Source organism: Balaenoptera borealis, assembly GCF_965194805.1.
Source record: "Balaenoptera borealis genome assembly, chromosome: 2".
NCBI classification, from domain to species: Eukaryota; Metazoa; Chordata; class Mammalia; order Artiodactyla; family Balaenopteridae; genus Balaenoptera; species Balaenoptera borealis.
In genome coordinates, this window is record NC_138867.1 from 54,004,738 (window position 1) to 54,022,575 (window position 17,838).

Genomic DNA, 17,838 nt, shown 5'->3' on the forward strand with positions numbered 1-17,838 from the left:
ACCACTAGAAAACTACTAACCAATGAATTTGGTAAGGTTGCAGGATACAAAATTAATGAACAGAAATCTCTTGCATTCCTATACACTAAAAACAAAAGATCAGAAAGAGAAATTAAGGAAACAATCCCATTTACCATTTCAACAAAAAGAATAAAATACCTAAGGAGGAATAAATAAAATACCTTAGGTAGGAATAAACCTACCTAAGGAGGCAAAAGACCTGTACTCAGAAAACTATAAAACACTGATGAAAGAAACCAAAGATGACAGACAGATGGAGAGATATGCCATGTTCCTGGATGGAAGAATCAATATTGTGAAAATGACTATACTACCCAAAGCAATCTACAGGTTCAGTGCAATCCCTATCAAACTACCAATGGCATTTTTCACAGAATTAAAACAAAAACTTTTACAATTGTATGGAAACACAAAATACCCCTAATAGCGAAAGCAATCTTGAGAAAGAAAAATGGAGCTGGAGGAATCAGGCTCCCGGACTTCAGACTATACTACAAAGCTACAGTAATCAAGACAGTAGGGTACTGGTACAAAAACAGAAATATAGATCCATGGTACTTGATAGAAAACCCAGAGATAAACCCACGCACCTATGGTCACCTAATCTATAACAGGAGGCAAGAACATACAATGGAGAAAAGAAATCCTCTTCAATAAGTGGTGGTGGGAAAACTGGACAACTACATGTAAAAGAATGAAATTAGAGCACTCCGTAACACCATACACAAAAATAAACTCAAAATGGATTCAAGACCTAAATGTAAAGCTCTTAGAGGAAAACATAGGAAAAACATTCTTTGACGTAAATCTCAGCAAGATCTTTTATGAACCACCTCCTAGCGTAATGAAAATAAAAACAAAAATAAGCAAATGGGACCTAATGACTTTTGCACAGCAAAGGAAACTATAAACAAGACAAAAAGAGAACCCTCAGAATGGGAGAAAATATTTGCAAACTAATCAATGGACAAAGGATTAATTTCCAAAATACACAAACAGCTCATGCAGCTCAATACCAAAAAAACAACCCAAACAAAAAATGGGCAGAAGACCTAAATAGACATTTCACGAAAGAAGACATACAGATGGCCAAGAGGCACATGAAAAGCTGCTCAACATCACTAATTATTAGAGAAATGCACATCAAAACTACACCTCACACTGGTCAGAATGGCCCTCATCAAAAAATCTACAAAAAATAAATGCTGCAGAGGGTGTGGAGAAAAGGGAACCCTCTTGCATTGTTGGTGGGAATGTAAATTGATACAGCCACTGTGGAGAACAGTATAGAGGTTCCTTAAAACACTAAAAATAGAACTACCATATGACTCAGCAATCCCACTACTGGGCATACACCCTGAGAAAACCATAATTCAGAAGGAGACATGTACCCAATGTTCATTGCAGCACTATTTACAATAGCCAGGACATGGAAACAACCTAAATGTCCATCAACAGATGAGTGGATAAAGAAGATGTGGTACATATATATAATGGAATATTACTTAGCCATAAAAAGGAACGAAATTGGGTCATTCGTAGAGATGTGGATGGACCTACATCCACGTCTCTACGAATGTAGGGATGAGTTTGTCATACAGAGTGAAATGTCAGAAGAATAAACCTTGTATATTAATGCATATATGTGGAATCTAGAAAAATGCTACAGATGAACCTATTTGCAGGGCAGGAATAGAAACAGAGACATAGAGAACAGACATGTGGACACGGGGGGAAGAGTAGGGTGGGATGGATTGGGAGATTAGGTTTGACATAAATACACTACCATGTGTAAAATAGATAGCTAGTGGGAACCTGCTGTATAGCACAGGGAGCTCAGCTCAGTGCTCTGATGACCTAGATGGGTAGGATGGGGGTGGGGAGGGAGGTTCAAGAGGGAGAGGATATGTGTATACATATAGCTGATTCACTTCATTGTACGGCAGAAACTAACACAACATTGTAAAGCAATTATACTCCAATAAAAAATTGTTATAAAATAAAATAATTAAAAGGAAATGAGTATAGTAAGCATAAACAGGTTTTGGAGCAATTAAACTTGACTCTTGGTGAATATATAACTCAACTGGTTGAAGGAGAAATGTGGAAATACATTGGAAAATAGTGTGCCAGCCTTGAGTGTAACCATCAACCAGTATGTTTCACATAGACAATATCAGTTATTGTGGAGAGACAGTTAAAGGGGGTCAGTATTCTGGCTTCTCCTATGTTAAAAATGCACCCTTGTATGTCTCAGCCCCTTATACTGCATTAGCTCTCCTTGTTTTCACAGCCAGCTCTATGGAGAGTTGCTGAGGTGCACTCTCTCCGGTTCTTTACCATCTCCATAGCCCTCAATCATAGCAACCTGACTTCCACTTCTACCACCCCACTAACACTGCTCTTGCCAGTCATCAATGACGTTCCTGTTGCTGAATTCAACAGAGACTCTTGCTTCTTTCTTGAGATTTGTACAACATTTCATACTGTTATTCACTCCCTTTTTCAGTGCTTACTTTTCACAATTCCTAGAACCCAACCTACTTGGTTTTCTTTCTACTTCAATGGTTAAACTAGAGTTAGAGCTCGGTTGTTCTTCTGTTCTCACTCTGCAAATTCCCTTGGGCTAGTTCAACCACCCATGTAACTCCACAATTACATTTTTTTTAAATATCTATTTATTTATTTATTTATTGGTTGCGTCAGGTCTTAGTTGCAGCACATGGGCTCTGTGTTGCGCCGCACAGGCTTAGTTGCCCTGCGGCATCTGGGATCTTAGTTCCCCAACCAGGGGTGGAACCGGTGTCCCCTGCATGGCAAGACCGATTCTTAACCACTGGACCACCAGGGAAGTCCAGTCCAATTACATTTACTAGTAATGAATTTCCACTTATGTGTGCTACAGCCGCTTCAGACTTGGCACGTCCAAAACTGAATTTCCCTTTGTGCCACCAGAGAGCCTCCTCCTTCATCTGAGTCCCCTGTTTTAGCGACAGAGCCTCTGTGCATCCCTCCAATTCCAAGACAGAAGCCTGGACGTCATCCTTGAGTATCTCACCTCCTCCTGACATCCATTCAGTACCAAGTCATATTGATTCTTCTTAGTGAATATCTACTAAATCACTCCAATTCCCCCTATTTCCTAGTTAGGTATACCATAATATTATGCCCCAGTTAACCATTATAGCTTCTCTCTGGGAATGATCTCTCTTCTAAACATTTCAACTCACTATAATTTGAGTGATTTCTTTAAAATGCATGTCTTTGCTCATCTCTCACCTGATTAAAACCCTTCAGTGGCTCTGTCATTGTCTTCAGAGTAGGTTTGAACTCAGATGATTCCCAAGGCTCTTCATTCTCTAGTTCCTACTTAACTTTTTCAGATTTTTCTTAACCTTACAACCTTTGACCTTTGGATAATTTCTGCACATTGTTCAGATCTTGGCTTGCTCACTGTTCCTTCTAGAAAATCTTTCTAGAAAAGCTCCTGTGCTCTTTCAGAGTTCTCCCTGTTTACCCTATCATGGCACTCATCTCAATGCAGTACAATTGCCCGTTTATCAATTAGTCTTCTCCATGATATAAATAGCAGGGTCCCAGTCAATTTGCCTTTTTATCCTTCGTGACTGTCACAATGACCAGACACAGTGCATGCTCATAAATATTTGTTGAACAAATGACATTAAACAAGTCACTTGGCCTCTCTGAGTCTCAACTGCATCATCTGTTAAAAGGGAATATTGTCCTGCCTATGGTTGTTTTGGGGTCTTGTAAGATAATAGGAATTAAGTTTAGTATTGTGGTTAAGAGAGTGGGTTCTGGATCTGTACTACCTGGTTTTTAATCCTAGTCCCCACCATGTAGCCAGCTGTGTGACCTTGGGCAAGTTACTTAACTTCTCTGTGTTTTAGTTACTTCTTTGGCTAAATGGAAATAACCACAGTATCTGTCTCAGCATTGTTGTAGGGACTGAGTTAATAAATGGAAAGTAATTAGTACAGTGCCTAAACACAATAAATGTTAGCTATTAATTATTTTTATTTATAAGTTCTAGAATTATATATTATAGATATATATACACACACATGGCATCAGTTTTTAGTTTCAGTGTTTTAAGTGGATAAAGGGTTGGTATCATTCCTTTATCTTTCAGGATAATGCCATAGCTATACCAGATTTTATTTTTTAAGTCTTAAATTCAAATTGCCATAGTTGATTTTCATGAAATTTTGGTAAAACATTCTTTAAATTGTTGTTCAATATAGAAAGAATTTTGAAAATGTTTCCTTGCTGAATATCAAAATACTGATTCTACATACATCGTAGGTGGATATTAGCACAGGAAAAATGTTTAAGTAAGGAAGATTACTGGTTTAATTTATAAAGGACAATTATTATGTCTTTGACACCTAACTTTATTTCTCTATATGATTTAATTACGTAAGCAATTCAGTGTTTGGAAAGTCCAAATTCCATTAACTCTGTAACTATTCAAGAAAACAAGAAAATAAAGAGCATTTAGTTTTGTGCATATGTATTCACCTGAAAGAAATTTGCTCAATTTTAGTAAAAAGTTCTTTTTACTTTAAAGTTTAATTAGATAATACACATTTGTGTGTTGACTTTGGACCAACAAAATGCCTAATTTTTATCTTTTTTCTGATTCTTTGTAGAATTGGTGGTTCCAGGATTTTATTCAGAATGACTTTAGGAAAAGAAGTGATGTCTTCTCTTCAGGCAATGTCTTCCTATACTGCAGCTGGCAGAAATGTTTTAAGATGGGATCTTTCACCAGAGCAAATTAAAACAAGAACTGAGGAGCTTGTTGCACAGACCAAACAGGTGTACGATGCTATTGCAATGCTTGACATTGAGGAAGTAACTTACAAGAACTGTTTGCAGGCACTGGCAGATGTAGAAGTGAAGTATATAGGTGGGTAGGATGCAAAAGCACATCAATATTGCATTTTGTGGGCATCATAAACCATTTTATGTTTCCTGTCTTGGCAATTCATTTTCCAATTTTACAAGACATTGATTTTTACATAATGATTTGTAATTGCTTAAATGATTAATGATTCATAATTGCTTAGAATTATTTATATTACCTGAGTTAAAAAATTTTATTATGTGGCAGAGGTGCTGTAAAATGTACACTCTCATTACAACTGCTTTCTGGAGAGCAGTATATATCAAAACTTTTAAGAAGTTCATACCCTAGCCCCGTAATTAATTCCACATCTAGGCATAATCTAAGGAAATAATCAGATATAGGAAAAATCATATATAAACTTATGTATAAACAGGTACTCTATCACAGCAAAAGCTTGGAAACAACCCCTAAGTGTCAACAAGTAGAATAGCTAAATAAATTATGGTACATTCACCCTCTGTAACATTATGTAGCCATTAAAATCATGTTTAGGAGAAGTATTTAATAACATTAAAAGGACAAAGAAAGAAAACAAATTTTAATAATGGCCAATATTTTTGGTACTAGATTTATAGTTTTATTGTGATTTATAGATCACTTTTAGTTAAACATGAATTCTTTAAAGTTATTATGAAAATGAACACATTCAATTTAGTTTCTTTATCATTAATATTTCAGTAGGGATATAATGGGTGCATTTTTATACATTTGTATTTTTTTTAAGATATTGTCCATCTGTCCCACCTGTCTAAATGCCAGTATATGGATTAAAACAATGATCACAAAAATAAATGATCCAAAGGAGACTTTCAGAACAATTGAGCTGAGATAAATTTGATACTTTAAGTGATCTTTCTCAAGGAACAGTGTGTTATTTGGAAGCAGCCATTCATTTTTTTTTTCAGGTTTATAGTTGATTTTTCATTTACTCTTCATGCTTTTCTCTATTTTCCATATTTCCTACACTTAAAATATATTATTTTAATAATATAAGTATTAAACCATTTGAGTTGTAAGGAATGAAGATTCATGCCCGTTTTCTCAAAGAATTGGATATATTTTGTAGGATAATTATGGCTAAACAACCTTGGCTGTGTAGCCAGGCATCGTAAGAACATAGGTTATCTGTAGAACTGAATTATCATAAGCATTTGTATGGATTCTGGAATTTGGAAGGTTGTCCAAAATCCTGCACAGCCCTAGTGACCTAGTCATCTCTTTTTCCCCACCAAGAGTTCCCTACCCTATGTCCCACCGTAATAGGGATTTGGCTACTTTCTCTTCCCTCTGCATTTCTGTTTCAGTTTCTGCCTCTTACTACCAACTGCTTCACTCTCATTAATAGCCACTAAATCTTGCTACAAGCCTTGAGCTTAAACTCTTTAGTAAAAAAAGTCTGGTTGGTCTTGTAGTTAAAGTCAAAGGAATGGAGGAGGTCCCCATTCAGCAGAGCTTTCCCAGCAGGCAATTTCGTGTGCATCTCCCACCCCGTACGTGGTTTGTCCTTGGTTCACATACTCACTTCTTCAGTCACTTATGACTAAGACGGTGTGCCAGCCTAGTAGCTTATGCATTTAGCAAATGTAAAAAAAGGTGGGGAAAAAATCTTTAAAACAGAATTATCTTAAATTCTGCTTTTTCTCCCAATCGTACATCTTTTAAATATACCTTTAGTTTTGTGATATTTTTTCTTCCTCTCCTGTAAATTTATCTTTATGGGTTAATCATAAAAATGTTTGAGTTTCGGAATAGATTTTTAAAGACTAACTTTCTCTTATCTGTGTATGTTCTCAGCCTCCTGCAGTAGCTGTTAAAACCCCATTTGTCCAGTGTCAGGTACCGGGCATCAGCATTGTTTATAGTTTGGCAGTGAGAACATAAGTCTGGTTCCAGGTCTTTGTGGCAAAGTAAGGAAGGAAATGGTTTTCAATATTATTGTTTGTTTAAGAATATGTTTCCAGTTTTAGACTCCTGCATTTTGTTCTGCTCATTTAAGTTCTTGAGCAATTTTGATTCCTTCTTAATATCTTTTTGAGCTAATTTTTAAAAGTAAACAGAAATTGTGACTATCTAGTTAACTCACTTAAACAAGTGCTGTATGTATTAAATGTTAAATCTTGCATTCTATTCTTTCTTTAATCAAGGGACAAAAATGATATATTAAATCCTAAAATAATAATTATCTAATTTGATTTTTTAAAAACAGACACTATGAATTTATTGATCTGTGGCAATTTTTTTACAGCTTTCTTTGTGACAGTGTTTTAAGGGGACTGATATGCATAAGGTAGCTTGTTTAACTGGACAATTCCATGGTATATAAAGGATAGCTTTACTGTCTACCATATATCACATGTGTAAATGTTACCTATTTATAATACCTTCAAAGTGCTAAAGATAGTAAAATTAAAATGTATTCATTGTCACAGCATAACCACAACTATGGTTATAAACCATACTGATTTTTTTTTTTTTTGCTGTAGTATGGATTATTTCACTGACATCAGATTTTTGCCTAATTAAAGTCAAAATGCAAATGTTTGAAAAACCCAACAACCAACTTTGATATGTGAAAATAAGAGCAGATGACATTACTACCATCATTTAAGCCCCAGTATTCAGCTGCTTACTGAATATGTCCACTGAGATTTCTGAGAATTCTGAAATTCTATGCAGCTTTTTATATGTGTATGAATGTTTGCATTTGGGGGAGGGTCCATGACTTGGATTAGATTTTCTAAGGAGTCTGTCATGAAGGTTAAGAACTTCTTTTCTAAACAAGCCCCATCCCACTAAATTGGCCTGCTTGTTTCTTAAACATCCTGTTTGTTTGCCGGTCCCCATGCTTTCAGTCTCTACTTCTCCAGTCCCCTACTGAGCTCTTCCTCTCACCCCGCCCATCCTCTAAGATCCAGCCTTCTCCACAAGGCATGGCATAATGCCCCAGCCCTCGGTATTGCAGGCTTTGAGTTTCTATCCCATTCATTTGACAGCTAAGCTGCTCTGTCCTGTATTGTTATCTTTTCATGTACTGTTCCCTACCCCCGACTCCCAGACTATAAAATGCCTCAGTGGGCTTCCCTGGTGGCGCAGTGGTTGAGAATCTGCCTGCCAATGCAGGGGACACGGGTTCGAGCCCTGGTCTGGGAAGATCCCACATGCCACGGAGCAACTGGGCCCGTGAGCCACAATTACTGAGCCTGCGCATCTGGAGCCTGTGCTCCGCAACAAGAGAGGCCGCGATAGTGAGAGGCCTGCGCACCGCGATGAAGAGTGGCCCCCGCTTGCCACAACTAGAGAAAGCCCTCACACAGAAATGAAGACCCAACACAGCCATAAAAATAAATAAAAAAAAAATAAATAAATTAAAAAAAAAACAAAACTTGCTTCCTTTTAAAAAAAAAAAAAAAAAAAAATGCCTCAGTATAAGAACTATCAATACATCTTTTCTTTTCTTTTCTTTATTTTTGGCCACACCACTCAGCATTCAGGATCTTAGTTCCCCGACCAGGGATCGAACCCGTACCCCCGGCCATAGAAGCACAGAGTCTCAACCACTGGACTGCCAGGGAAGTCCCCAAGAACTACATCTTTTAAATAGGGAGATGGGGATTGACATATACACCCTACTATATATAAAATAGATAACTAATAAGAGCCTACTGTATAGCACAGGGAACGCTACTCAATACTCTGTAATGGCCTATATGGGAAAAGAATCTAAAAAAGAGTGGATATATGTACATGTGTAACTGATTCACTTTGCTGTACAACTGAAACTAACACAACATTGTAAATCAACTATACTCCAATAAAAATTTTTTTAAAAAGGACTACATCTTTTTTTTTTTCTACATTCCCAGTTAATAAATTGCACACTAAACATCCTTTGGTAAGTACTCAGTGTACACCCTTATTGTTCCTAACAATGCCCCAGGAATAGCCAAGTCCTGTGTTAGATGCTGTTTCTTGATAGCCCTAGGAGCCTTTATGGAAAGTATGTAATGAAAAACTTATATTCGGATAATCATTCATCTAGGTACGAGGTATTTTTCTTAATACTGACTTAATGAGTCCTTCTGGTTTTTTCCTCTGTTAACAGTGGAACGAACCATGCTAGACTTTCCCCAGCACGTCTCCTCTGACAAAGAAGTACGAGCAGCAAGTACAGAAGCAGACAAAAGACTTTCTCGTTTTGATATCGAGATGAGCATGAGAGAAGATATCTTTCTGAGAATTGTTCATTTAAAGGTAAATGGTCTTATAATTCCCTTTAAAAGGAAAAAAAAACTGACAATAAAGAAGTAAAAATCTTTGACCAATGATAAAAAGTATTTGAATGTTCCTAGATTTTGTTTCTAATTATTATGATAGTGGGCACAACATAGTGTTATATCACTTAGGTTTATGTTAAGTTACTAATTACATTCACTTAAAATTTTTAAGACCAAGTATAAAAGAGTGTGCATCCATAAATCTAAGGCTTTTTAGCCATCATGAACTTAATGGTTTGATGTAAAAACCTCTTTGAATTTTCAAAATTTTGCAAGGTTTATATTAGATCAGATCAACTAGAAGCAAATGGAGTTGAGTTATCTATAAATATCATGTGGTTTTGGCCATAATACGGATGACATACTGTTGATGCTGTATGCCAGAGACATTCCTATCTGTCATCCTTACATTTTTCAGGACTCACAGAAATTATGTATTAAGAAAGCTCTAAGTGGGTCTGCCTTGAGTATTTCGGGTCTTTTCATCAACGATGGTGGTTTGCTTCCTAGCATTTTCATCATGTCTTTGCTTTGAATTTTTATTTTCATGGCACTCAGCAATTTGTTTGGAAAACAACCAGTGTTTTACAATCCTAGGCATTTTTGTTTAATTTTGCACGTTGTATAGGCAAAATGTCAAAATTTGTGTTCTTTTTAGCAAGTTATGACAGGGATTGAAATAAAAAGCAGTTTTATTTCAAATGTTTTATTTGTAACTCACTGTAGAATATGTAATCCAGAATTTATTTATTTAGACATGTAAGATGTACATGCTGCCTATTTTCTCATGTCAGACAAACATTTTTCACCCTTAATTTATGTTCATCTATGATGGTTCATAATTGTTCATCTTTGGCACTATAAAAATAACATAAATTAAAATAACTATGACTATTTTTTGCTAGTTAAATTGTTCTCTTTTCAACTTTTAGCTTCAGTTGTTATTCTGTACAATTCAAATCATGGCCCTTATAGTCTCCTATTTTTATTTCATCCCAAAATAATCTATTTCTTTTCTATCTGGATATTATATATGTACTATAGAGCTTTTCCCCCACATTTCTAATTTCCTTTGATTAATTCTTTTTTCATCCTGACTTCTAAGTTCTCATTTGGGATTTTCTAGCCTCAAAAAGGTATTGCAATCTTAATGTTATTGAGTCTAATGTTTTTGTTACTTTTCCACTGTTTCTGATTCTTACAAATGTTATCAAGATATGGGAGGTTTGTCGCTTTAGAGTTCTTTGTTATACTTTTAAATTTTGTATATATTGGCCTCTGATCCCACTAAATTTGGGAACAAATTGCTGCCTGCGTAGTAGACGAGACAGCAGCCTAGCACACTGTAAGTGACCTCATAAACACCAGTGCATTTATCAGATTTGTTCATTTACTTGAGCTGGTTCACTTCAGTGTTTTATTATATTAATTTATAATAGTTTCAGATTTAGTTCCATAATTTTTCCTCTTTCCACAGGGGTTTATTCTCATACGTGTGGATTATTGTGTGAACAATTTCAGGGGCATTTAGAATGTTAAGGCTACATCAGAATAATTTTAAAAATAACTATTGTGTTTGTTTATGAATTGGAGCTTATTTGGTGAACTTAAATACCTTCCTTGACAAATAGTTACATTTTTTAGTCAGTATTTTTAAAAATCTAGAACTATCAGAATCAGTTTTCTGCTAGAGTTGGACACTTTAATAGATGGTAAATCTCATCCCATTCTTACCTAAAGGACAAAGTTAGATATATCTAAATCTTGTATTTAATTTTTCCTGTAACACCGTAAATAAAATAGGGCTACCATGATATAATACATGAAGCCTTCCTTAGGCTGGGTAATAGGATTTTAAATTTATGTAGAGTCATCAATGTCAGGCATGCTCTCCTAAAATGAGGGTGCTCTGAATAATATTGAGGTCTCAAGATGCCACCAATGTAGGCAATAATCAAATGTATTATCTTAATTAGATATAAAATGTTATTTTAGCTCTTATGTTATTTTTCACTTAATATTGATGAATAGAAATGTGAAATTACTTTTCACAGTTCTTTATGGCAAAATCTGTGCTCAGTAAGCATCCTAGTTATCTGTTGATGTACAATATGTAACTCTAAAACTTAGTGGCTGAACATAGCAACAATCATTTTATCTTCTCTCATAGTTGCTGTGGATCAGGAATTCAGGAAGGTATTAGTTGGGCAGCTCTGGCTTGGGGTCTTGCATGTGGTTTCAGGCAGTGGTGGCTGGAGCTGGAGCATGTAGAGGCTAACCAGGTATCTCTGTCTTCGTGTGCCCCTAGGGCACCTCCATGTAGTGTCTTTATGTAGGCTAATTTGGACTTCCTCACAGCATGACAGCATCAGGGTGGTAGGACTTCTTTCATGGAGACAGAGGGCTTCAACGCGGATGTTACAATAAACTACATGGAAGCTGCATTGCATTTTATGACCTGTCTCAGAAGTCATGTAGCATCACTTCTGCAATACCATACTGATGGGCTAGTCGCTACGATCTACCCGGATTCAAGGGGCACCACATCACAGTCTAGGAAGTATCATCTGATTTGCAGTCATGTTTCAAAACCTTTAAAATAAGCAATTTGTTGACTAAATGGATAGATGAAATCATAGTAGAGCATGAGACTAACCAGTGTGCTATAGTCTTCCTACCTCCTTCCCAAGTGTGGCTAGTAATACTACTTTACATTTGTATAGCAATATAGTTATCTAAGTTAACTTTTATACCAATCTTGTGAAGTATCCCTTTTTATTAGTAGAGAAACTGAGGCTCAGAAATGGTGACTTTCCAGGAGCCATAGAAGCGGCTGGTAAATGCTTGCCAGAAATCATGTAGACTTTACATTAAAACCCTCAAGGGAGGGAGGTGTCACATTTGATTCTATTTTGCATCTCTGGCAGAGTGCCTGGTACAAAGTACAGTAAACACTTAGTAAATGTTCTTCAAACTAGAGTGAGAAATGGTGACAGATCCAAAAAATAGGCCTTCAGTAATTGATGCAAGGACCTGGGTTATCCATGTGGGGGAAAAAATACTGGATTGCTCTTCACAACTAAATGAAAAACAATCCCTAATGGATTAAAGTCTTAAAAAGTTAAACTTTAAAGCTTCTGGAAGTTTATATAGAAATATACCTTTATGACATCTGATCAGGGAAGTATTTCTTAAACAAGACACCAAAAGTGCTTAACTATAAAATATAAGGCTGATAAACATGACTACATTAAAATAAAGCACTTTTATTAATAAAGTGAGGGCTTCCCTGGTGGCACAGTGGTTGAGAATCTGCCTGCCGATGCAGGGGACACGGGTTCGAGCCCTGGTCTGGGAAGATCCCACATGCCACGGAGCGACTAGGCCCGTGAGCCACAATTACTGAGCCTGCGCGTCTGGAGCCTGTGCTCCGCAACGAGAGAGGCCGCGACAGTGAGAGGCCCGCGCACAGCGATGAAGAGTGGCCCCCGCTCGCCGCAACTGGAGAAAGCCCTCGCACAGAAACGAAGACCCAGCACAGCCAAAAATAAATAAATAAATAAAATTTAAAAAAAAAAATTAAAAAAAAATAATAATAAATAAATAAATAAATAAAGTGAAAAGACACTAATACAAAAAAAAAATACTCAAATACTAAAAAAAGAAATTTACAAAATATGACACTAGCAAAGCATTAGTACCTAGGATATATAAAGAGCTACTGTAATCAGTAAAAAAGACAAACATCCCAATAGAAAAATGGGCAGATGACATGAAAGGTATTTCAGATGAAACACAAATGGCAATTAAACATATGAAAAGATGTTTAACCTCATTAAGTCAGGGAAGTTCAAATAAAGACTGCAATAAGATACCATTTTTCACTCACCAGATTGGCAAAAATGAACAAGTCTGACAATGCCAAGTATCTGTCTGGATGTGAATCATTGGGAATATTTGTGCACTGCTAGTAAAGGTGTAAAATGATTTTTTAAATAATAGTAATAACTAATTCGGAGAAAAATCTAATATTATGAAGTTGGATCTTACATTCTCCATAACTTAGCATACCCTCCCCACCCCCACCTCAGCATTTACCTAGAAATAGGTTTGCATTTGTGCACAGTGACATGGGACATGTATTCGTAACATTATCTATAATAGCAAAACACTGAAACAACTCAGATTTCCATCAACAGGAAAATGGAGCAATAAATTGTAGTAGATTTACAATGGGATGTTTTTTAGCAGTGAAGGAAATAAACTACAGCAACATGCAACAGCATGGCTGAATCTTAGGAACAAAGAAAGAAAAAAAGAAATTGCAGAGCACTGCATACAACATGATATCATTTAAAAATAAAAGGTTTGTACTAAAAAAAAGTATAAATAAAAAAATAATAAAAAGGCCAAAAAGGAGCAAAACTAAACAATGTATACATAAGTGGTAATGCTGGAAGAAAATGTGTAACACAAAATTCAAGAGAGTGGTTACCTGTTAACATAGATAAAGGCAACAGTGTTTTAATATTGTATTTCATAAGTTTAAGGGTGGATTTAATTTGTCTTTAAAACATATATATGTAGTTATAGTCATTTGTAGATTTCAAATATTACATAAAAATATAACATTTAATGTATCCTTAATTCTAAAATTGATTCTTAATTTTCTAGAAGAAAACAAAAAGAAGTGAAAAACAAGGATGTCCTCATCCCTTTAGCTAAAAAATGTCCAGGTATCAAAAGCCAGCAGTATGGACTGAAGTCTTGGTGTTTCCCTGTGCTGACAAAGGCTTCTCTCGATCATTGGCTAAAAAGCCTGCAAAGATCAAAAAAGCCACATTGGTGAGAAAAAATGTACAATGTTTCCATGTTGAAACAATCCAGGCCTGTAATATTTTATTCCAGTGGCCTACTGAGTAGTAAGTACAGGAAAGGGATTCTTTAGTGAAATTGAGTGAATTATACAAGCTAAATTGAGAAATACAATTATCTATTGTAATATTATTTATATTTTTTTCAGAGCTGTGGAATTTGGTCTTTGCCAGTTCATCTTAGCCAATTAGTAATTTAAACAGAAAAGTTTTAATGTTACATTGTAAATGAGTAGGTCACAGAATTAAGTATAGATGCTTTTAAGCATTATGTGATCTACCAGCTGTGGAAGAATCAGTGCCCTAAAACTACGGTTTAAAAAAAAAAAAAAGAGAGAGAAAAAAGAAATTTTTTTTTGAAGAGGAAAAGCTCTGTCCAAAATTCAACATAGCAGTGGTAATTCCCTCTACTTACCATGCCTTCTTGATTTTGAAATGCATAAGTCTAGTCATTGGTCATAATACTACTGAACCTTGTACCTTTGTCAGGCTCTTAAAAGCCGAGGGATCCAATATAAAGCATCAACTACCTTGCCTTAGTTTCCCCGTTAGCCAGTTGTCCCTCTTTTGTGCTTCTCAAATACAATACTTACTCTCTTTTCACTCACTACATGATATTAACATTATTTGCTGATATATCTTTTTTTCCCTTCATTTGACTTAAAGAGCCTCAAGGATATTCATCTTTGTTTTCCTAGTGCCTGACGTAAATTGGAGCTCAGTAAATGGTTGTTGAATGGAACAGAGCTAGTCTCAGTTAAATGTGTCTTCATGCAGTGCGGTTCCCCTCTCCGTGTCCTCACTCTGCCTGTGGCCCACTCGAAAGCAGAGACTCATGATAGGGTATTGAGTTCGGAGTCAGCAAGAGGCCTTTCTGCAGCCCTCCTGTCCAGAGTGCAGGCAGCTGCCTAAGAGCGTCCTCTTCACAGTAGTAGGATAGAAACCTGACAGCAAAAAAAAAAAAAGAAAGAAAGAAAGAAACCTGACAGCAAATGTGATTGAAAAAACAAAACAAAACAAAAAAAACAGAAAAAAAGGGAGAGACACTGCAAATATAAAAGAATTTATTTCTACCCCCATTTTTACCACTAAACAGCTGTGTGATATTGGAGAAATCATTTAATCTCAATTTTCTTGTCTGTGAAATTAGTATATAAGCATACATTTAAAAATGTGTGTGTGTATGCGCTCACACTTTTATATAAAAATTCTTAGTTACAGGAGGAAGATGGGGAAAACTAAATCTTGTCATCACAGAGTTTAAAATAAGATCCCCTGCTGTCAGATTATATAAATTTGAAAATTACTTCAGAGAACTTTAGCTCCCTACTCCCCCAAAGAGGCATGAGACCTGGTTCAGATTCAAGGGGATTAAATTCTTTTTCAGGAAGGAAGATGCAACTGCGGCAGAGCAGTCTAGAAGTGTTGGCTGATTCCCACTTAGAAAATCCTTGGGCAGTAATTCTGATCTTGCCTGGAGATTATAAGGGAGAATATTATTATGATCAGCTTTGGGAGAGGAATGTGCTTTAGAAGCACATTTTAGACATGCTTTACTCCTACCAGAGCCCTCCGGAGATTTCCCAAGACCTCAGAGTCTGACTGGCAAAGGGTATCTGGATATAATTGAATCAGATTTTTGCTATGTGTCATTTTTCTGGTAAGTCGAATATTTCAGTACAGGTAATTTGTTCATATTTAATTAGACCTAATTCAGAGCTGATTTTTCTCAGAACATCCTTCTACCTGTTTACACTTGGATTACCTATTTGGGGAGATAGGTAGTTTTACCTAATTTAGACCAGGAGTTTTGAGTTTACTGTGCCGAGTACACTTTCAGGCTTTCTGAAGTAGCAGCCCTGCTACTCCCAGATATGGCAAGTCCAGGCCCACTGAGTATGAGAGCCCATCCTGATCAAGCATTGGAGTAGAGTAAGAATTCTGCTTACATCAGCTGGTGAGGCTTATGACGAGCCTCTGTCCTAAGCTCAGGGCCACATGTGACCAGGTGAATGCCAGGAACCCAAAAACCCATGCTGCTGTCCAGCTGTGTGCCTTGCTTCTGCCTTGGCCCACTGCCCAGGTGGGAAGGTCCTCTGCTTTGTACCTCAACCTGATCACTTGGGTCCTCACAGTGTACCCAGCCCTTGCCGGGCCCTGCTCACCAGGGATTTTTTTTTCCTCTCTTCCACTGCATATAGCTACTGCCTAGATTCTCCCCAATCTTACAACTTGTAGTATCATCCTGTCTAGGGACTCCTGTTGCCATGCCCCATATCTCAGTACAGACTTCCTGGTGCTGTTAAAGCCAGCCTCAGTCAACCCACGTTAATCACATCCATATGAACACTGTGATTTGAACTGCTGGCCGTCTCTGAGGGAATCAGCCCACAGCCCAGCCATCTCCCTAGCCATTCTGGGTTTCTTGCCATTGCAGGCACCTGCTGCCAGGATCCCAGTATGTGCCAATACCAGCTAGGGAGGGTTCCCACTCCACTCATGCCAGCGTGCTCAGAAATTCTCCAAGGGCACAGAAGGGGTTATTATGGAAAAAGGGGTCTAACAGTTCTCTGCCCCCACTGAGAATAAACTCAGAGGAAACTGTGAGTAATGTATGCATAACAAGTGCTTTAGTACTATGACACAAAATTATTTATTGGCAGGTAAAGTGAGATACAGATTGTTGTATTAAGTAGGACCCTCAGTTAAAATACAACTCTGTTTACCTGCTGCAACAAAATATAAAAAATTACGAGACCTATTGCAGCAAGAGCCTTTTACCAGCAGTCTAAAATGCAGACTCTAAAGCTAAGCACAGTCCTTTTAAAGATCTGATTAGGTGGGAAAATATAAAGCTTGGGGTGAACAGCACAAGTCTTTCACGGAGAGAGTGTAACCAGAGTAGGTCTCTGAGGCTGGGAGGGCTCTAAGGCTCTAGAGACAGAAGTCCCTCGTTGGCTCTCAACCACACTGAATCCTTTGCACCTGTTGAATTTGTCTGGCGCCCCTTTCCTCCCAGGGACCACAAACTAACCAGCCACCCAGATGTGCCATGTATATTCTGCCACGTGTTTTGAAGAAACATCTGGTGTGTTTACTATCTTGCTGTGGCTGGGGGAATTTTCCACTCTCCTTCAGGGTCCTCCGTCCTTTTGAGTGAGTGTTGTTTGCTTTGCTGCATGTAGGTTCACATGTACTGTCCAGCTCTCCTCCTCTTTGTGCAGTGCTAACTCATTTTCCCCAGATACTTGCCCACATGCAGCTTGATGTGGTCCCTTGATCTCTCTTACCAAATGACAGTAAGGCATTTTTGAAGTGTTGGAAGCCTTTTGCTGGGGTTCTATCCAGCTGTCCTTGTTTGGTATGTTGGCAAAAGAGTCCTACTCTCCATTTTTGGAGAATTTGCCCATTATTTCTATTTTTGCCTCTCAAGTGGAACCAGGTTAGCAAATGATAGAAAATTAAATCCAGATGATTTGTGATAAGAAATATGTTTTGTGAAAAAGACTACTCAGTCATAAAGAATGTTTTATGAGATTATGCAAATGTTCCCTATTATCGCATTTTCAAGTGGTACAGGCACGCTTGATTCTGATGCAAGGCAAGGAAATTCTGGTTAGCTTTTTATTTATTTAATTTTTCAGTTTTAAATAAGCAGAAGCTCACTGAAGCATAAAAGAACATAGGTTTTCAAAAAGACCTGCCTCATAATCACCTATGTACTTCATAGCCCACC

General features: G+C 37.0%; 1 protein-coding gene and 1 long non-coding RNA gene across 6 annotated transcripts in view; both read left to right on the top strand.

Moving 5' to 3' along the window:
* Positions 1–17,838, top strand: part of NLN (neurolysin) — a 98,102-nt gene that overhangs the window by 36,533 nt on the left and 43,731 nt on the right. For 2 of the 5 annotated variants that reach the window (XM_082373625.1, XM_082373624.1), the window contains exons 2-3: positions 4,695–4,954; positions 9,057–9,205. In XM_082373625.1, coding sequence (XP_082229751.1) covers positions 4,695–4,954; positions 9,057–9,205 — 409 coding nt within the window. Of the gene's footprint in view, positions 1–4,694; positions 4,955–6,748; positions 6,862–9,056; positions 9,206–17,838 lie in introns of those variants that run through there. The other 3 variants (XM_082373626.1, XM_082373627.1, XM_082373628.1) reach the window with 3 other exon arrangements.
* LOC309619452 lies at positions 12,429–12,988 on the top strand. Its single transcript, XR_014238976.1, has 2 exons — positions 12,429–12,505; positions 12,846–12,988. It is a non-coding gene; the product is annotated as an uncharacterized lncRNA (long non-coding RNA).